Here is a 22,007-nt window from a genome sequence, read left to right on the forward strand (position 1 = left end):
TTTCTGCTTTATTGACTATGCCAAAGCCTTTGACTGTGGATCACAATAAACTGTGGAAAATTCTTCAACAGAGGGGAATACCAGACCACCTGACCTGCCTCTTGAGAAACCTGTATGCAGGTCAGGAAGCAACAGTTAGAACTGGACATGGAACAACAGACTGGTTCCAAATAGGAAAAGGAGTACGTCAAGGCTGTATATTGTCACCCTGCTTATTTAACTTATATGCAGAGTACATCATGAGAAACACTGGGCTGGAAGAAGCACAAGCTGGAATCAAGATTGCCAGGAGAAATATCAATAACCTCAGATATGCAGATAACACCACCCTTATGGCAGAAAGTGAAGAGGAACTAAAAAGCCTCTTGATGAAAGTGAAAGAGGAGAGTGAAAAAGTTGGTTTAAAGCTCAACATTCAGAAAACGGGGATCATGGCATCTGGTCCCATCACTTCATGGGAAATAGATGGGGAAACGGTGGAAACAGTGTCAGACTTTATTTTCTTGGGCTCCAAAATCACTGCAGATGGTGACTGCAGCCATGAAAATAAAAGACGCTTACTCCTTGGAAGGCAAGTTATGAGCATCCTAGAGAGCATATTCAAAAGCAGAGACATTACTTTGCCAACAAAGGTCCGTCTAGTCAAGGCTACGGTTTTTCCTTTGGTCATGTATGGATGTGAGAGTTGGACTGTGAAGAAAGCTGAGCACTGAAGAATTGATGCTTTTGAACTGTGGTGTTGGAGAAGACTCTTGAGAGTCCCTTGAATTGCAAGGAGATCAGTCCTGAGTGTTCTTTGGAAGGACTGATGCTAAAGCTGAAACTCCAATACTTAGGCCACCTCATGCAAAGATTTGACTTATTGGAAAAGACTCTGATGCTGGGAGGGATTGGAGGCAGGAGGAGAAGGGGACGACAGGATGAGATGGCTGGATGGCATCATCGACTCGATGGACATGAGTTTGGGTGAACTCCAGGAGTTGGTGATGGACAGGGAGGCCTGGTGTGCTGTGATTCATGGGGTCGCAAAGAGTCGGACACGACCGAGCGACTGAACTGAACTGAGCAAGGTTTCTGGATAGAAAAAGAACCCTCAAAAAAAATGATATAAATGTGTATGACAGTTCTGTTCATAATATTCTAGAGCCTGGAAACAACACAAATGCCCATCAATAGGTAAATATATTAAAAAATGTAGACTATCCACACAAAGGAATACTACACAGCAGTAAAAAAGGAGCAGGTCCATGATACACGTGTGCCGCTTTACTGAATGCTCAATGCTCAGCTCCAGACACCCTTCAGTGCCACCTCGGCTCTAAAGGGCTCCCTCCTTCAGCGTCCCTCCTTTGCAATGAGCACGATGCTCAGCTTGTCAATAGAAGGTGCTGGAAGGACACTGCAGAAGGAAGGGGTTTCCTGGGTCTGCTGGAGTTTGTCCCTCCTTTCCTCCTTACCTCCTCCTCCTCCTTAGCAGCTGTGACCACGAGTACAGAGGATTGTCACTGATGCTCTGCCGCAGGCTTTGCTAAGTATCTCCAACCATGAGGGCAGCTGGCCCCTGGGTCCCAGATTTGATCAGCCTGGTAGGGTGACCAACTCATGCCAGTTTGTCCAAGACTGGTCAGGTTTTAACATTGAAAATCCCACAACGCCTTCAGACCTGTGGATACTGGGACACTGATTCACCCTACAAACCATGGTCCTCAAACATGAACTAAAGAGCTTTTAAGCGGAAGAGAGAAGCCCAGGACTCCAAGGGCATCTCTCTGCAGTTAACAGGAAGGACCCCATCCTTGCCAGGATCGCAGCCAGCCCACAACCATGGCTAACGCCATCCTTGGCTATGTTTCCACATTCAGGTTCTGTTATCGTCTCCTCCTTTCCCTGTCTTCTCCTTCAAACAAGCCAAGGAAGTCAGGGGTGAGAGGGAGGCAATGACCGTGTTAGCGGGGATGGTCCTCCAGCTGTGACGCTTCGACAAGAGACCATCACATCTGCCGCCCAGGTCTGCTCACTGGAGACACGGACCAGTGTTGGAAGAGTGGGGTGATTGTTAAAGACAGGTGCTTCCAAGAGTCTCTCGGGATTTCAGGGGAGGCCGGGTGTTGGGGGGGGCTCAATCCAGCCCCAGGTCTGAGTCCTTGAGTCTCTGATTCTCTCAGCTCTGCCCTTCTTTGCATTTCAGCTTCCTCGCCAGGCCAGTAGCCAGATATGTGCTGGATAACTGGAAAAATGTTTTCAAAGTGGTGCCCATGCCTGGCTGCACCCAAGGAGGCGAGCGTCTTTTGAGCGGCCGGAGGCAGGCTCTGAGAAGCTCCAAGTTGCGTGAACACCTCAGGGGATGCTAACACACTTGTGAACTCACGTGCAACCTCTCATGGTGCTCCTCCACATGCGCGTGCACACACTGCGGCTTCACTCTCCCAGGTGACCCCGGTCACTTCCAAAGCTGGTCGCTTCCCCGCCCCCACTGGCAGTCTGCATGAGTTCCCGTTGCTCCACATTCCTTCAACACCAGGCGCTGCCAGGCTGTTAGATTATTGCCAGTCTGGGAGCATGTGGCACCATCCCAGTACAGTGTGCACGTCCCCGGTTACTAACAAGGTAGGGTTTTTTTAATATATTCAGTCGGCTGGTCATGTTTTCTTCTGTAAAATGTCCGGTTATGCCTCGTTCACACTTCTCAGTCACATATCCACGTGTGCTGCCATTTAGGCCTATCCCAAATGCATTCAGCTTTTTAATTAACATATACATAATGAAGTGTATGGCTCAAGATTTGGGCATAACTTCTACCCAGACTGATGAAAACTTGACGGCGTCCAGAAGGTTCCTGGCACCAACGCCCTTCCTCTGGCAATGATCCGCTCAGCGGTCTTAGTTATTTCTGATTTCTGTTAGCAGTGATGCGTTTGTATCTGTTCAGGAACTTCATCCACATCAGATCATAACATCGAGTCTTCCAGGTCTGCTTGTGAGACTCACTTGCACTGGGGCCTTTATCAGGGGTTTGTTCTATTGTCACAAATCTATTACACAGTTGTGTAATATGTCACAACTGATAGACAGTATTGTTTCCAGTTTAGGGTTAATACGAACACAACTGCTGTTAACAAGTTTGTATATAGACACACACATTTTTCTTGGCACTACTAGGAGAGGAATGCCAGGTCAAGGGGCAGGCACCCATGAGCAGCGTGGGTAGACGTCTGCTTCACGGTCTTGTGAATGGTTAAACCAATGCTCCCGCCCCCCAGCATTGCAGGGGAGTTCCAGTGTCTGTCTTGGCTCCAGCACTTTGTGATGACAGTCTCATTAAAAACTCGTGGGGGGGTGTGCAGGCAGCTCTCACGGGGACCCTCATCTGCATTTAATACACTTTAAATGAATGAATTCTTGCTTTAAATGAACAATTTCTATGATATGGGAATATCTCAATAAAGTTGATGTGGCTGGAAAGTTTACATTGCTGCATCTTCTCCATCACACACCACGACCTCCAAGCTCTGGTGGCTTTGCAGAGAGCTTATAAAGTTATCACTGCAAAGGAGACCCCAACTCGGGCACACCTGTGGTTCAACCTCCCCATGGATCCAAGGCGGCAGGTTCAGTGCACTGGGCCTGTGAGCTGGTCCCTGCTTGTTCTTCCTCTCCTCTTAGAGATCAGTGGAGGGTCCCACGGTTTCTGAAGTATGACTCAGTTAGTGCTCTGTTGGCTATTTACACGTAAATTACACTATAGTGTCATCCTGTCCGGGTGGGAAAGATTTGCAAAGGCAACGAGAGCTTGACAGGAAACGCTGGACTTCACCACATGGCCATCACTAAAAACCAGTCTATGGTTGAGCAGAAGTGACCGCTGAGAACCAAGCCCAGCCCTCTTGCCCTGGGGAAGGAATGACCGCATTGGTGACTTGGTACCTTATTTGATGGCCTTGAATGGCTGGCGGGGAAAAAAAAATCAGGAAAGCGTTTTGCTGAAGAAAGGTGCCTGGCTTATGTGACGACGTGGGTGCACTCCGAGGGCATTTTGCTCGGTGAAATCAACCCGCCACAGAGGACAAGCACTGCGTGATTTCACTGACATGCAGGATCTGAAATAGTCAAGCTCACAGAAGCAGGGAGCAGGCCGGGGACTGCCAGGGGCTGGGGGAGGAGAGTGGGGTGCTGCTGTTCCCCAGGTACAGAGCTTTAGTTACCCGAGAGCAATAAAAATTCTAGAGAGTCGCTCACAACAATAAGCCTAGAGTCAACACTGTACTGTATGCTGAAAAATTCAGGAGAGTAGATCTGTTCAGGGTTCTTACCACAGTTTTTAAAAAAAGCAGGTTACAGGGCAATATATAAAATACCGTCCCATCGGTGTATTTATACCACTTATCTGTCCACCTGTCCACTCATTCATCTGTCCATCCATCCATCCATCCATCTACTTCAGACTTTGAAATACAGTTATCTCCAGCGAATGACACCTAAGGATTTTATTGTGGAGAGGATGGGAGTTTTCCTTCCTAAGGGATGAGCTTCTGATGTACTGCTTGGCTTTTTTTTATAAGTTAACATTTGAATAATAAAAATAATCATGTTTCAATTTTTTAATGGCAGCATTTCCATGATCAACTCATAGTCACTTTTTCCTGTGCCTTCAAACTCTCATGTGCCTCAGAAGTCAGCCCTCAAGCCACCGTCACCTCCCCTAGGGGGTCTCCTGTGAGTCCTGACTACGTTTAAATTCCCTGCCACCTGCTGCCTGGCCCTGGGCACACACTCTATGCACTGTGCCCAGGAACCTTATCTGATCCCCTATGGAAAAAAGAGCTGGCTGGGAGGGTGCAGGGCTGTTTCAGGGGACCTAGGGGCAGAGATGGATCTTAGGAACTATCAGAAATTAGGTGGTGTCTTTTTCTCTCTCATTTCTGTCATTTTTTTGGTAAAATGTAAGCCTCAACCCACTCCAGAATTGTCATCTGGAGAATCCCACGGACAGAAGAACCTGGTGGGCTACAGTCCATGGAGTCGCAAAGTGTCAGACACAACAGAATCAACTTAGCCAGCACACACACACACAAAGCCTCAATGGGGCTTCCCAGTTGCCACTAGCAGTAAAAAATCCGCCTGCCAATGCAGGAGACATAAAAGACGCAGGCTTGATCCTTGGGCCAGGAAGATCCCCTGGAGGAGAGCCTGGCAACCCACTCCAGTACTCTTGCCTGGGAAATCCCATGGATAGAGGAGCCTGGCGGGTTACAGTCCATGGGGTCACACAGACACGACTGAAGAAGCGACTTAGCATGCGCGCACACAAGACTCATTAGGACAGGGCTTTTTGTCTTTTTTCCCGTCTGCTGTATGCTTAGTGCCAGGCACACAGTAGGCACTCAACAAGTACCTGTGGGATGAATGGGGCGGGCATGTGTCTGCCTCTCTCTTGGTTCCTCCAGATGAACTTGAATTGCTCTGCTGTGCTGCGCATGGGCCAGACAAACCCCAGCATCCTCTTCTTTCCCCAAGCCACAGGAGGAGAGGGACCTGTGCCCTCTCTTCTCTTCCCAGATTCCTGGGAGAGAGAAGCTGATTGGCCGGCTCAGAGGAAGCACAGGTATACATACGCATGGGCTCAGCAGCGGCAACTAGTTCCAGGTCCCACAGGAGACACACTTGCGGGGTGGGGACGGGCAGAAACCCCAAAGGATCCTCTAGAGCGTCTGGATCCCCCAGTGCCGGGGGTATCAGGGAAGGGAGGGGCTGGACAAACACAGAGCGGAACCAGGGGCTCAGGTGTAAGAGAAGGAGGGGAGAGCTTGTAGTGACAACAGGAAAAGAGGCTGGAGGTGAACGAGGGGACTGCTTTAATGACGACAAAAGCACGATTGTTCTCTTGCAAGTTAACCTTAATCAAACCTCAGAGTTTAACTTCAAGCACAGCCCCTCATCTGGGAATTAACACGACATTTCCCCTCCAGCCACAGGACTGGGCCTCTCCTGGGCCGGAAAGCCCCCAGATCGGCATCGCTGCGGCTGGGACCGGATGCTAATGTTCTCCAGGTGGCTGGGGGGAGGGGCGCGGAGGACGAATGTCATTTGCTCGTCGCTTCGGAGGGAGCGAGCTACATGAGCGGGAACATGTCGGGCCAACCCCCGCAGCGCACACCCGAGGGGAGCGCCCGGGATCGCGCGCCGGGCGCATTTCAATGAAGCCCGCGCCTTCCGGCTCTGCGGCGGCGCCGGAACCCAACCGAGGCCCTGCATCGGGGCATCCGGGACGCCGGGGCCTTTGGGAGGCGGCGGGAAGGAGCTCCGGGGGCGTTCGTCCACCTGGGTGGAGGGAAGAAGGCAGGGGGCCCCGCGAGTCCGGATGCCTTTAGCAACCCCGAAGGCGACTGAGGGCAAAGCACCAGCCTCCGGGTCATCTCCTGGAGTTCTGGGAGCAGCGAGTGACCCAGGTCCCGACCCCTGCTGCCACTTAGCACATGCAGCCGTCCACAAGTTATTGGACTCCTCTGAGCCCCAGTTTCTTCATCTAGGGATAAAAAAAGAAAAACAGCCTTGACCTCAAGGAGAGCTGTGAGAACCCCAATGAGAAGAACCGCATTTATGGTATATACTATTTGCCACACCCTATTTTTAGCCTTGGTGTATGTATTCATCATTCCATCCCACAGTATGTGCCTAGTATTGCCTAGGAGGCAGCGACCCTTCTCATTCATTTTACAAGGGTCCAGAGAGGTGAAGTAACTCTCCCCAGGCCACACAGCAGCATGGGGACCCAGGCTGCTAGGGTCCACAGTCCAGGCTCTTGGTGGGGACATCACCTGCCCCACAGAGCGAGGACAGCTGCTCTGTGCGGGGCGGGGCAGGCAGAGAGAGAGGAGGCTGTGCACAGAGCAAGTAGCGCTGTGTGAGCGGAACAAGTGTTTGTGATGTCCTGAGCTACGGATCTGCATCGGGATGGGGTTCCATTGGAGAGTAAACTGGGGCTGCGGTCTCTGGTGTCCAGGATGACACGCAGCAGGGCAGGCAGAGCAAGGGGAGTGACCCCTGGCTAGGCTGGTGCTGGCCACCCTCCCGATCTTCTGTCTCCTGCAGTCGGGGGTGCTGGGTACACGTGGGCAGAGTTTCAGCACAGCACAGCAGCCTGGCCTTATGGTCTGGACCCGAGACCTCTCCTGGGGCCTCCGGAGCCTGAGGAGGCTCCACGGGCAGGATCCCAGAGTCAGGGGGCTTTGGGGGGAGATGCCCTGTTCCCTGTGGGGTGGGGAAGGGGAGGGGCAGGGGCATGGGAAGGCCTGATGGAGTGTCAAGAGGTGGCACCCAGTACCTGGGCAGGATGGAGAGAGAGTCGCGGGCTGGGCCACTAGGCACGGGGGAAGCGCTGTGGCCGGATGTCGCCTCTAGAGAGGGGGCCTAATCCTGGGAGGTCTGGCCAAGGCCTTAGGGGTTCACCCTGCCGTGACCCTGGCAGAGGCCAGAGGGCAGGCCCGGAGGCCTGGCTCCATGGGCCCCAGCAGCCGGCTGCCAGCGGTCACAACGGCCATTGCTAGGGTCAGATCTTTGCTGGGGGGACTCTGGGCTGCCCTAGGCTGGAAGGGGCTTTAGCCATTAGACCCAGAGTCCCTGACCACCCAGAGCCCAGGAGCTCGAGTCCTTGTCTTGGACCCTGGCTGGCCAGGCCCCCTGAGGCCTGCAGGCAGAGAGCACCAGAGTGCTGGGTTCAGGTGTAGCCATGGATCTGACAGACCTCGGGCAAGTCACTCACCCTCTGCAGCTTCAGTGGGAATCATCCAAGTACCTTTCTAACAAGATAAAATAATAATAATAATCGGGGGCGGGGGAAGCTCATGGAAGAGGATCAAGAGCTCTGTCACCCTGAGATGTCACTGTCCTGTCCCCCAGGGTCCCTGCTGTGTGCTGTGGGCCCTGCGGGACCCAGAGGCAGGCCTTCCAAGGGCTTCCAGCAAGTCTTAGAAGCAGCCGCGTGTGTCTAGAACTGCACTGACCCTGCAGCCGCTCTCCACATTCGGCCGTTCATACTTAAATTAGAGAAGCTTAAGGACAATTGTAAAACACAGCTCCTCAGTGGCAATGGCCACGTTCCCTGTGCTCGACAGTCCCCTGGAGCTCACGGCCGCTGTGTTGGCTGCACATCAGTCATTCCAGAGAGTTCTACCGGGCAGGCTGCTCTGGAGACAGTGGCTTCGGTAGAACAACATGCACAGAGAGTGCAGCGTGTGCTGGGCTTTATGTTGAGAGCTTTTCCTGTCATCTCGTTTCATCCCAAAGCAGCCCTGTGAGGCAGGGACTATTTTTACCCATTTTGGCTGCAAGAAATGAGGATCCAGCGACAACCCCAGGGTGCACAGCGCATGGCCGCTGGAGCCACACCGCATCCCAGGTCTGACCTGGCCCGCCACGGTCAACCTGACTGCCTCCCCGGGCTGCGCCCGTCCTGCGTTCCCAGACCCCGAAACAAGGCCAGCTTCTGGCCACCTCCAGGACCCACGAGACTGTACCCAGCACTTTATTGGCTTGGCTGATCTTCCAGAGGGTTGGGGGTGAAGGGCTAACTCCGTCTTCCTGAGGGATGCTCCCAGCTCAAAACCTGTCAGGGGACTTTCTTGGGTAGGCGATTAATGATCCCACTCTCAATGTATTCGAAGACCGTGTACGGGTCCTGGTCCCCGTTGAGGGTGATGGCGTCCCCGTAGAACTGCTCCAGCTCAGCGGAATTCCTGTAGAACAGATCCATTTTCAGCTTGATCTGCTCTTCTGAATCCTTTGGGTTCTGCAGGAGACGGGCCTGGACTTCAATGGTCGGAGGCGGCTTGTACATGAGGTGGTACCTGCGAGAGGCGGGGAAGCCAGTGAGCCCTGGTCCAGCTCAGAGGACAAGCGAGAAGGGACCCCTTCCCAGGAGAGAAGCTGGATCCCATGACCATCAGCAGCAGACATGTACTCTGCACCAGCCATTGGCTAGGCTGAGAGCCACAGAGAAACCCGCAGCATGGCCCCGTCCCAGGAGAGAAGGTCACGGATCAGTAATAGGACAGAAGATAGTAAAATATTAAGGGCCAAATCCCTCTTGTTCCTTCCTTCCTTTCTCCTTTCTTTTCTTCCTTCCAAATGATACTAGGTACCTGCCATGCACGCCTAGCACACAGCTGCTACTGACAACCCAGTGGCAGGTGAGACGTCGCCTCTGTGTTCATGGAGCTCGCGGTCAAATAGGGGATGGGACATGATAACACCAGGCATTTGGAGATGCGAGGAAGTGCCCTGGTCCCTGGGGGAGAGGCCCCGGCAGCACAAAGGCCGTTTCACGTGACACGGGTCAGTGAGAGGACATCCCCCAGCACACAGTGACGGGAAAATCCTGGTGCTTCCTTCCTGCCCCTCCTCCTCTGTCCTGAGAAATGCGGTCTAGTTACCAAGAAACAGGGCCCTGGTTACTGGGAAGATGGGGGCTTCAACCTCTTCGCAATCGTGGGGACTGTAAACTGTGTTTCACTACCAACACAGCGATTGGACTTGGTCAGATGCAAGGGAAACCCCAGGATTTAGCCCCTATAGCCACGGGAGGGCTCACAGGTGACGCTGTTCCCAAGGGGACGCATCTGTTCGGCAGCCACGTCAGGGACGCACTGCGGTGACACGCTGGGGTCAGAGCCAAGCCCGGGTCAGAGCAGGTGAGTAGTGTAACAGCTGTACAGCCCGGACATTCCTTTTCTTGCTGCTCTTCCAGGAAAAGAGGGTTGGCAGACAGTGTGGAGGAGCTGGCTGGGTGAACCCCCTTTCTAGAATCTTCTGTCAGTTGTCCCCAGCAGTATCCCTGGAGCAGCCCCGCCCTGACACCCGTCAGCTAGATGGAGAGGAGGGTCCCCGGTGGGGCGTGGCCTCTGGAGCCCTCGGAGGGCCACCCACTGCAGGGCTGGCACAGACCTTTCTCCTGTGATGGGGTCGGTTCTTCTCAGGCTCAGCCGCTCAATGACAGAATCGAATGGCACGTTCAGGAAAAACACCCTGCAGGGAGAAGACGCACCATATCTGCTGGGGGGAACCGCGGGCTGGACTCGAGGCCAGGGTGGGCTTCAGCCCCAGAGTGGGCAGAGCCTTAGTGGCCCTGACTCGGGACTCGGGGCACCAGGCTCTGGCTGGTCACCAGAGAAAGATGCAGGTGGGGTCTCCCCGCTGCGGAAGCTCTCCACCTCCTGATTCAGGGACAGCTCCCAGCCGCCATCACTCCCAGGGCAGTGGTGGGGGGAGGCACCCGATAGGGGGTGAGCTGTGGGGAGCAAATGCCCCATCCTTGGGGGAGACCAGTGAGTTCCCTGGAATTACACAGATGCGGGTTAGACTCTCACCTCCACATGGACCTTCTGTGTGACCTCAGGCCACAAACACAACCTCTCTGAGACTCAGTTTCCTCACCTGCAAAAGTGTGTGAGTTGCTCAGTTGTGTCCAACTCTTTGTCACCCCATGGAGTGTAGCCCTCCAGGCTCCTGTCCATGGGATTCTCCAGGCAAGAATGCTGGAGTAGGTTGCCATTTCCTTCTCCAGGGGATCTTTCCAAGCCAGGGATCAAACCCGGGTCTCCTGCATTGCAGGCGGATTCTTTACCATCTGAGCTAATAGTTGCTGAGCTCCCCTGATAGTTCAGTTGGTAAAGAATCCGCCTGAGATGTTGGACAATGTTTGGGGACATTTCTGGTTGTCACAACTGGGGAGGGGGCGCAACTGGCACCTAGCGGGTGGAGGCCAGGGCTACAGCTCAGCACCTCACTGCCTGCAGGACAGGCCCTGCCACGAAGAGCTACCCGGCCCCGGGGTCAGTCTCAAGGCAAATGGGACAGGAGGGAGGCGTGCGCGCCGGGGGTGGGGTGGGGGGTGGGGGAGGCCAAAAGACCACGTGTTCTGGCTCCTGCACACAGGTCTAATCCAGGCCCTGCCTTCTAGGGTCAAACCATGTCAGTTTTTTTTAATAAGTTCTGGAATATTCCGTTGCTCACTTTACTGTTTATTCATTGCTGTAATTCATACGTGCATTTATGGAGTGCCTGCTGTACTCAGAGCTTTCCCGCCTTCACTCTTGGGTGGGAGTCTTCAGCATGCATCCTCTGCCTTCCCCCAAGCTGATGAACAAAAGAAGGCCCTCCCCTCCCCCAGGAATTCACCAGATGTGCTGATGGGGCTGCCAAGAGGCCAAGCTTTGATGGGTCCAGTAGGGCCCCGGTCCCCAGGGGCCCCAGATCAGCCTCTTGGGCCCAGGTGTCACCTCTAGGGCCAGATCAATGATCAGCCCCTGACCAGCGTCCTGAGACCTGGGAAGCACTCAGGAAACACACGTGAAGGAGAGGATGAATGGATACGTGGCACATCAGCCTGTTGTTGTCTGGCCGCTCAGTCTGGCTTCTCCATCCATGGGATTCTCTAGGCAAGAATACTGGAGTGGGTTGCCATTTCCTTCTCCAGGGGATCTTCCCAACCCAGGGATTGAACCTGGGTCTCCTGCATTATAGGCAGACACTTTACTGCCTACAAAAAGTAAACCAAATGTGAGGCAAATACTCTCCGTTCAAGACTGGCATCTCCCACTCCCTTTCTTCTCTTTCCCTTGCTTTGCCCATGCTGTTTGCTGAGGCTCACATCTGCCCAGTTGCCAAGGAGCTGGTATCTGGTGAAAGCTGCAAGCTACCACCACACCAAGCGAGCTCATCCCGGGGAGGGGAGGTGGGAGGGGGCGGTGTGGCAGCAGCCATGTAAATCTTCCCCGCATACGTTCCTGACAAAGATCTCCATTCCCAGGATAACAGCCACCAAATAAAACACACAAAGTCGGGAGCGTCGGAGCACAGGGTGCACAGGCGTTTTCCATGTGCTTTCATCCCTTACGCTCCAAACATGCTGCCCCCCCTGTACCCCCAGAACTCCCGAGGCCCAACAGCAACACCGAAACGCGTCTGTCACCACGGCTGGGGGCTGACGGTGTAGCTCTGGATGCCGACGCCAGTAGAAAGGAAGCTAGTTTGGAAATCCGTGATAATAGATGCTGCTTCATAAACAAACAGCCCCAACTGAAAGATTTTAACCCAGCATATGAAGACCATTTGTTGTCATTCAAGAGAAAGCCTTGTGAAAGGCTGGCAAGATCAGAAGCGCACAGACACCAAATTGGTACTTGAAACACATCATTGGGAAAAGCCTTGCTGCAGAGGAGCTGGGTTTCCAGAGGCTGGAAGCTTCTGATTAGCCAGGCTCACGCACCCTGATGTCAGAGCCAGGTGCTGGGGAGAAGAGTGGGGAGCCCACGCAGCTCTGTGGAGGTGCACGGTCCTGTGTGGGCCCCCACCTGCTGGTTTGGGGTGTTATGCTGCTCATTTACAATAACAGCCAGGAAAGACAGAATGTGAAAGCAGAGAAGAGTCCGAGCAGGGTGCATTGGGCAGAGACACTCCTGGTCTACATGCCTGGATTCACCAGGGGCGGGAGCACCACCTGCTTCGGGGTTTGCAGAATTTCAGGGCTGCCTCAGGAGGGAGATGGAAGGTGCATGCCTCTAATCCCCCACTGCTCCAAGTGGGATCCCCAGACCAGCAGCAGCAGCAGCAGCAGCTGGGACTCAAGCCCCATGGCCCACCCACTGAACCGCAGACCAGTGCTGATAAGATCCACAGTGATCTGTGCGTACACTGCGGCTGGAGAAGGGCCGCTCTGATCCTGTGTTTCCCAGATTTGTCTGATGTTAAGGATCATCGGGAGGGCTTGTCTAAAATACAGATTCGGACCCTGAAACTTACACAGATTGTAAACCAGCAACTGTTGTTGTTGTTTAGTCACTCAGTCTTGTCTGACTCTTTGCGACCCCATGAACTGCAGCACGCCAGGCTTCCCTGTCCTTCACTATCTCCCAGAGTTTGCTCAAACTCATGTCCATTGAGTTGGATGGTTGCCATCCAACCATCTTATCCTATGTTGCCCCTTCTCCTCCTGCCCTCAATCTTTCCCAGTATCAGGGTCTTTCCCAATGATTTAATAAAAATTATAAAAAAAAATAAATACAGGGCACCCCTCCCAGAGTTACCAAGCCAAAACTTCCAGGGGAGGGACTGGGAGACCTATATTTGTAAGTCAGCAGCTCAGGTGATTCTTATGCTTGGGCAGGTGTGGGGAGCTTGGCTGTACCCTCAGGTCTCACTTTGGCCAAACCTTGGAAACATCAGGGGAATTCTGAGAATACTGAGACCTGGGCCCCAGCCCTCGAGATTCTGCTATAACTGGCTCGAGGTAAGGTCTGGGAATGGAGATTTTGAAAAACTCCCCAAGTGACTGTAGTATGTAGTCAATTCTTAGAACCATAGCTTTGATCCAGTCTGCTCAGTGTACAAGATGGGGAAACTGAGCCCCAAAGAGGGGAGGACTCATAGGCTGTCACCCAGGACACTGACGTCAGATGCCCGATGGCTGCTGGGCTCTCTTGACCCACTCTTGCTATGACTACAATGATATTCCACTTCACACCCATCAGGAGGGCTATTATCAAAAACCCAGCAAATAACCAGGGTTGGTTGATGAGGGTGCAGAGGAAGTGCAAGCCTTGTGCCTGGCAGTAAGAATGTACAATGGTGCAATGTGTGATCAGCCTTTCCACTTCTGACATACACCCAAAACAAGGGAAAGCAGAGATTGAACAGATATTTGCACACCTAAGTTCACTGCAGCATTATTCACAAGAGCAAGGGAAAGCAGAGACTGAACAGATATTTGCACACCTAAGTTCACTGCAGCATTATTCACAAGAGCCAAAGGGCAAAAACCCACAGGTCCTTCAGTAGATGAGTGGATAAACAAAACGAGACATACACCCACAGTGGACTATTAGACAGCCTTGGAAAGAAATGGATCCTGACTGCTGCTACAGTATGGACGGACCTTGAAGACGTTACACTAAGTGACAGAAGTCAGACACAAAAGGATAAATACCGTATGATGCCCCTTAAATGAAGTGTGTAGACTAGTCAAATTCATGAAGACAGAAGGCAGATGGTGGGCGCCAGCGGCTGGGAAGAAGGAGAAATCCCAGGTTGTTGTTTAGTGGAGACCGCTTCCGTTTGGGAAGGTGGAGTTCTGGAGATGGATGGTGGCGATGCGTTGCACAAGAACGTACTTAACACCGTTCAAATGTACGCTGGATGGTTTAAACAGCAAATTTCATGTTGTGTGTATTTTACCACAATAAAAAATAAGTGCTACAGGACTTTCCTGGCGGACCAGTGGCTAAGACTCTGTGCTCCCAATGCACGGGGCCCAGGTTCAGTCCCTGCTCAGGGAACTGGCCCCCACACGCCACAAAGGGAGACTGAAGATCCTGCATGCTGAAACTAAGAGCTGGTGCGCCAAATAAATACAAATCAAGAAACACTGTTAAAAAGAAGCACTATGGTGCAGTGTGTAGATATTATGATGAAGGTGGGGGGAGGGGGATTTCCGCCCTTGAAAAAAAACTTATCATTTAATGAGGTTCTGAATGTACATATGTATACAGACAAATGAATGGACTGAAAGATATGAACCAGGACTTCTCTGGTGGTCCAATGGTTGGGAATCTGCCTTCCAGTGCAAGGATGTGGGTTCAATCCCTGATCAGGGAACTAAGATTCCACGTGCTGTGTGCCACAACTACTGAGCCCATGTACTCTGAAGTCCTTGTGGTGCAACTAGAGAAAGATCATTCCTGCCACATGCAAGATCCAGTGCAGCCAAATAAATGAATTTTAAAAAATGAACCATATGATAGTATTCAGTCCAGTTCAGTTCAGTCGCTCAGTCGTGTCCGACTCTTTGTGACCCCATGAATTGCAGCACGCCAGGCCTCCCAGTCCATCACCAACTCCTGGAGTTCACTCAGACTCACGTCCATTGAGTCGGTGATGCCATCTAGCCATCTCGTCCTCTGGCATCCCCTTCTCCTCCTGCCCCCAATCCCTCCCAGCATCAGGGTCTTTTCCAATGAGTCAACTCTTCGCATGAGGTGGCCCAAGTATTGGAATTTCAGCTTTAGCATCAGTCCTTCCAAAGGACACCCAGGGCTGATAGTATTAACTCTACACTAACTAAAATGCCAATGCTATAAAAACTCAGAAAGTAGAAAATAAGAGAACACAACTTGTTTTATCAGGCAGCATTTCCCTGATACCAGAAGCCAGACAAAGACACTATAAGAAAACTATAACCAATATTCCTCATGAATACAGAGGCAAAAAATACTCAATAAAATATTAGCAAATTGAATCTAGCAACACATAAAAAAGAATACTACATTACGACTAAATGAGGTTTAGCCTAGTAATGAAAATCTGGTTCAATATTCAACAATCAGTCAGTATAAGCTTCCCTGGTGGCTCAGATGGTAAAGAATCTGCCAGCAATGCAGGAGACCTGGTTTTGATACCTAATGTTGCAAAGATCCCCTGGAGTATAAAATGGCAACCCACTCTGGTATTCTTGGCTGGAGAATTCCATGGAGAGAGGAGGCTGGTGGGCTACAATCCATGGAGTTGCAAAGAGTTGGACACGACTGAGCAACTAACACATAACCATATTATGAGACTAAAGAAGAAAACTATATAATCATCTCAATAGATGTAGAAAAGCAATTTACAGAATTTTATGTCACTTCCTGGTAAATATTCTAAGCAAACTATAAATAGAAGGAAATTTCCTCTTTAATCTAATAAAGGGAATTTACCAAAAAATTACAGCTAACATCATATGTTATGGTGAAAGACTGAGTGCTTTTCCCTTAAGATTGGGAAGAAGGCAGAATGTCCATTTTCATGAATTCTATTCAACATCTTACTGGAAGTCCTGGAGAGTGTAATAAGACAAGAAAAAGAAATAGCAAGCATACAAATCGAAAAGGAAGAAATAAAACTGTTATTTGCAGATGACAGAATCATCTAATTAGAGCCCTAAAGAATCTTAAAAAAGGCTACTACAATTAATAAGTGGGTTTAGTGAATACACAGGATACAAAATCAATAAAGAAAAAGTAAAACAATTTTTCAAGATACTAGCAATAGACAGTTGGAAATTAAAATTTTAAAGTACCATTTACAATACTTAGATGTAAAGCTAACAAAATACGTATAAGATCCGTATGGTGAAAATTACAAAACACTGATGAAAGATACCAAAGACTTAAATACGTATCGGGAGCTATACCATGTTCATGGACTCAGAGGCTCAATACGGTTAAAATGTCAATCCTAACAGATCTACAGATTCAATACGATTCTAATCAAAATTCCAAGAAGGTGTTTTTAAGATTCCACACAAGTCAATTTTATATGGAACATGTTTATGAAAAAGAATTAGAATCACTTAAAAAATGTTGAAAAAGAAGAACCAATTGATTTCAAGGCTTACTATGAAGCTGCAGTAGTACAGTGTGCATGTTAGCCAAAGGCTAGACAGATGGATTAAAAAGACAGAACAAGAGTCTGTTCTGTTCTGTTCTGTTCTGAAATGGACTCGTACAAATATGATCTTTTCAACAAAGGTACCAACACAATTCAAAGGAGAAAGATCTTTTTTTCACCCAACGGTGCTGGAATAATTAGACATTCATATGCAAATAATGATAATAATCTTGGCCCACACTTCACGCCATCTACAAAAATTATTTCAAAATAAATCATGGATAAAATATAAACCTAAAACTATTAAACTTCTAGAAGAAAATCTGTGACCTTGGGTTAAACATTTCCTACATATGACACCAAAATCATGAGCCATAGATTTTTAAATTAATAAATTAGATTTTATTAAAAGCCCAAGAATTGAAAGCTTCTGCTCTTCAAAAAACATTACAGAAATGAAAAGAGATACCATAAACAAGGAGAAAATATTTGTGAAACCTATACCTGATAAGGGATTGGATGTGCATCGAGAATACATAAAAATGTGAATTATATATACAACTAACAACATACAGGAGGAGGCACAAATAGATCCCTTAGTAACCTCCATTTCCAAATTTGATATTCAAATTGGGAAAATCTGTCCAGGAAAACCATTTCTTGAAACAGGCTTGAACGCCTCCTCCTTCTCCTGTGTCTTCAAAGCCCAGAGGGTGCGCTGAGCCGTCTGGAAGGCAGCAGCACCGTCTGCACTTTAAACCAGGACTCAGCTCTGCCACTCAGAGCCCTCCTGTGCGGCTGCAGCGCAGGGAACAGCGGCTCTCGGGCTCTGGAATAATCAAGGGGTCTTATCTCAAAGGGAACTTCGCAATGATTGCCAGTGAAACAGAGAACAGAGAGAAGGGAGAGAAAAAAAGCAAAGTGACACAAAACACTAGAATGGTCTGTTCATCTTTAGTTTGTGCCCTGACACATCAGAGTGGAGGCAACGTCGAAGCCGTCACAAAACAATTCTCACGTGACAGTGAGCTGTGGAGCCATCAGGTAGCAGAAAGCAGGCGTAACCATCATTGTGGACTCCCCAGGACAAGGCCTCCCCCGGGCCAGGGTCAGGGACAGGCAGCGGCACGTCTAGAGGCGGCTGCGTTTGGGGATGGCAGCGTGAGAAGTGTATGCTCTCGGAGGACGCTCGTGGGAGTGAAAGCTGGATGTAGCCGAGAACAGCATGAAGAAAGATGACGTGGCAGAGAGTGGTTAGAGAGGGCAGCAAATTGTGCACAAACTATCCGAAACCAAAAGACAAGCAAGGGGACTTCCCTGGTGATCCAGTGGTTAGGAATCTGCCCTGCGAAGCAGGGGTTGTGGGTTCCATCCACTAAGATCCCATGTGCTGTGGGGCACCGAAGCCCACGTGCCACAGTGAAAGATACCACGTGCTGCAACGAAGGTCTGATGCAGCCAAATAAATAAATGAAAATAGTGTTTAAAAACCGGATTTAGAACAATAAGAACTGGGCCAGCTGCAGAAGGATCCCCACTTCTGAGTACCCTGGGGTGAGCTGTCTGAAGACAAGGCGCTGGGTCGTCAGGTCTGTGCTATGCCCTCGTGCAGGGAAGAGGTGAGGACTGAATAAACGTGCAGCGAATGAACAGATTCGCACGGGAGGGAGCCGGCTGTGATGCCGTGGAAGGCCAGATTCCATCTCACGGGGACGGGTGCCATCAGCTCAATGGGATCAGTCCCTGGCCTTCCTGGCCGCGGGTGCAGGCTGCAGATTGCCACCATGACCGTCCTAAAATACGGTGCACAGGAGAACGTGACGCTGCACGGAGTCTGGATGCAAGGCTGCCCTGGAGACCAGGGAAGGCCCTGGCCAGAGTTTAATTTTTTCACTATGCATAAGTTTCACTCTGACAAGAGAACAATTTGAAACCAAAAGGCCAGACATCTCAACCTCGTTTTAAACCCCCACGCACCATGCCTCCTGCCCTTTGGTAGCAGCTGTAGTGTCCCCTCCCTGCTCCTTAAAAAAAAAAAAAAAAAAAAAAAAACGAGGCTCCGGCTGGCCATTTCTTGTTTAAAACTGTTCATAATTGATAGCGGCAGATCTACCCTGCCAGTGTCTAAAATCTCTCCAGGGGCAGGGAGAACAGTCTCCATGACTGTCATTAACTGGGAAATTAGTGAGCACGCCTGGCTGTACAGCACACGCCATGCAAAAATGCAGCAGTCTGGTGCAAGGAGAGTGACCCGAGGGTCAGATTCCTGCATAATCGGCCTCCATTCCTGAGTCCTCTAAAAATGCCTGCCTCCATCACCACTGGGAAGAAAGAGAATAATTCCTCTGCATGTGGCCACCCAGACCCTTCCTGGACGGTCATGAACCGCATGTCGTTGGAAGCCAGAAAGTTCTGCAAACTTTTCCCAAAGAGAAAGGCAAATGAGTTTCAGCTGAAGATGACAGTAGATACGTGGAAAGCAAGCCAGAGCCTCACTCCAAGACTAGCCAGCCTGTGCCCAGTCAGGGTGCCATCTATACCAATGGCTCTCAGCCTGCATGTGTGTGGACACCAGGACTCTGAAAATTCTGGCTTTGCTCAGATCCACGCAGGCCCAGTGTCCAAACTCCCTCCAACACTGCCCCACATTGCTCGTGCCCACTCATGCTCAGCAAGTCAGCCATCGCTACGGGGCACTCAGCTGGGCGGAGCCACAGCGGCTCTCAGGGGCCACTGGTCACCCACACTCTTCACTGCCTTTCCCTTGGTCGTCCTTCAGCTCCGGGTCTGTGTCTGAGGGGCCTGGCTCACCACCCAGCTGGGCTCCTCCTCTGTGAGAGGCTCCTGCATGTTCCTGGAGACCTGTCATCCCTGGCCGCTGGCCGGGAGCCACACTGCTCCTTCCACCTGTGCTCAGAGTAGGCGAGAGTGCTCAGGTGCTCAGAGTGCCTGCAGCCACTGCTGGCTGCCTCGGGGTCCCCTCTGACGGTGGGAATACTGATCAACCACTGATCAGCTGATCAACAGCTGGTCAACCACTAAGTACGCCGATGTGGACCCCAGTTCAGTCCCAGAGGAACATCGGGGCTGGTGAACATTCAGGGCCCCGTGGTGTGGCTGACACCCGGATGCTCCAGCAGACCCCTCTTCGAGAAAGAATTTGTGTGTCAGCTGTAAGGAGTGAGATCAGCTGACCTCTTCCAGCTGTAAATACCTTGCAAGACTTGAGCCCCGTGTTCTTTTTTTCTTTAAATATGATTACTGAGATATATGGTGGGGCTTCCCAGGTGGCATTAGTGGTAAAGAACCTGCCTGCCAATGCAGGAGACGTAAGAGACGTGGGTTTGATCCCTGGGTTGGGAAGATCTCCTGGAGGAGGGCATGGCAACCCACTCCAGTATTCTTGCCTGGAGAATCCACGTAGAGAAGAGCCTGGTGGGCCACCGTCCATAGGGTCACAGAGTTGGACACGACTGAAGTGACTTAAGGGGCTCCCCTGTGGCTCAGAGGTTAAAGCGTCTGCCCCCAGTGCGGGAGACCCGGGTTCGATCCCTGGGTCGAGTGACTTAACATGCACACGTGAACTAAGATACAATTCACCCCTCAGAAGTATACAACATAATTCTTTTTAGTGTATTAGATTTACAAAGAGGGCAAGCACTGACACAGTGTAAGTTTGGGGGACTTTCATCATGCCCAAAGGAAACACTGTACCCGTGACCAGGCCCTCCCCACCCTCCAGCTCCCAGTCCCTGGTGACTGTTTGTCTGGATTTTGTCTCTGTGTATCTGCTCCATCTGGACACATACTACAAACGGAATCATATGAGGCATGGCCCTTCCAGTCTCCAATTAGGAAAATGAAAAAAAAAAAAAAAAAGAGGAACTTACAAGGTTATTTTAAAGGTTAAACATATGGCATATCAAATGCTTAACACATAAAAATAACAGACTATCCATGTGCCCCTACATGCCAGGCATCTTTCATTCAGCCTGTGTTTTCAAGATTTGTCCCTATCATAACATGTGTCAGAACTTCATCCCCTTTTATGGCCAAATGGTGTTCCGTGGTATGGCTGGACGAGATTTTGTTTATTCATTCACCAACTGATGGACATTTTTAACCCAAGCTTTTGAGCAGGGTCACAGTCTTCTGGGGGTGGCCCGTGGCCAGTGAGTGAGCACAGAGGGGTACCAGGGCCTGCCCAACGCAGCCCTCCCCTGCAAGGAGCCCCCACAGAATCAAGGAGGCTGGGTCAGCCTGCCTCCTCCAGCTTCGGTCCCTTTGCCCAGCTCAGCTGTTATCTGCTCACTGAGCTTTCCCACCGCATGGCTGTTTTAGCCTCTGCTTCCGGGGGGAACTCCACCTGAGACAGGTGCCCTGAAAGTCACCATGGGCCTCAAAGTATTCGGTCCCACTGAAATGAATGCAACCTCCTGTGTGCAAGCCTGTCCTCCCCCAGGCTGTCAGGCTCGGACATGAGTTCCGAGGTCAGAAAGACTTGGGTTCAAGCTCCAGCGCCACCTGCCAGCCCACTGTGGGAGCTGTCCTACCATCCGAGTCTCCATACACAAGGATTAAAAAACAAAAGTACCTCGCAGAGTTAAGGATTAAATATGAAAATTCATACCATTTGCTTACTGTGATAATAAGACTGAACACCCATGGGGCCTACATGGCAGGCAGTCTTCTAAGGCTTGACCTACCTTAGGTCAGAGCTCCTCATCATGACCTTAACAAGGGGATTATCATCATGTCCTTACAAGGGGATTATCATCATGACCTTACAAGGGGATTATCATCATTTCCTTCACAGCAGGTGAAGAAAACCCGAGAGACAGAGAGGGTTAACTTGTCGAAGTGTCCCAGCTAGAAGGTGGCCGTGATGGCTAACTGGGTGTGTCCACTTGAATGGGCCCACAGGGTATCCAGATATTTGGTCAAATATTATTCTGGGTGTGTCTGTGAGAGTGTCTCTCATCATTTAAATCAGTGGAATACAGGAGAATTTAATACAGCATTATAAATCATCTGTACTCCAATAAAATAATTTTTTAGAAAAACTAGTGGAATGAATGGAGCCGATTGCTCTCCCTGGTGTGGGTGGGCCTCACTCAATCAGTTGAAGGTCCAAATAGAACAAAAGGCCTGACCTGCCCCTGAATAACAGGAAATTCCTCGTGTCTGCTTGCCTTTGATCAAGGACACTGACTTTTTCCTGCCTTCAGATCGAGTGGGGTGGGGATGGGATTGACACTGCTTTTGTACCCCCATCCTAAAGCCTCACTGGACCCCACTTCAGCCTTCCTGCCTCCTGGCTCTTCCTGAAGCTCCTGCTTGCGGACTTAACCCCCAGATCTTGCGACTGGTCAGTCTCCATAATCACATGAGCCAAAATTCCTTATAAAGAATCTTTTTCTCCCGATATAATGCACATTGATTGTTCCTATTTCTCTGGAGAACTTCACCTAACACAGTCATGGAGCCAGGATGCCAACCCAGGCAGCCAGCCACAGTATTCATGCAGCTGAGCACAGCACCCCATCATGAATCTGCTGAAAGATGGAGGAAGGAAGGAAGGGAGGAGGGAC

The 22,007-nt window shown here is 50.7% G+C and overlaps 1 protein-coding gene across 7 annotated transcripts in view; it reads right to left on the bottom strand.

Moving 5' to 3' along the window:
* Window positions 1–8,503: 8,503 nt before the first annotated feature.
* The window catches only part of AK8 (adenylate kinase 8), a 136,415-nt gene continuing 122,911 nt past the window's right edge, over window positions 8,504–22,007 (bottom strand). For 6 of the 7 annotated variants that reach the window (XM_059891497.1, XM_015473664.3, XM_059891496.1 and 3 more), the window contains 2 exons: window positions 9,940–10,020; window positions 8,506–8,843 (listed from right to left, as the gene is read on the bottom strand). In XM_059891497.1, the coding sequence (XP_059747480.1) occupies window positions 8,606–8,843; window positions 9,940–10,020 (319 nt within the window). In that variant the 3' untranslated portion in view covers window positions 8,506–8,605. Of the gene's footprint in view, window positions 8,844–9,939; window positions 10,021–22,007 lie in introns of all 7 variants that reach the window. The other variant, NM_001206250.1, reaches the window with a different exon arrangement.

This window comes from Bos taurus, chromosome 11 (assembly GCF_002263795.3).
Source record: "Bos taurus isolate L1 Dominette 01449 registration number 42190680 breed Hereford chromosome 11, ARS-UCD2.0, whole genome shotgun sequence".
Classification (NCBI taxonomy): Eukaryota; Metazoa; Chordata; class Mammalia; order Artiodactyla; family Bovidae; genus Bos; species Bos taurus.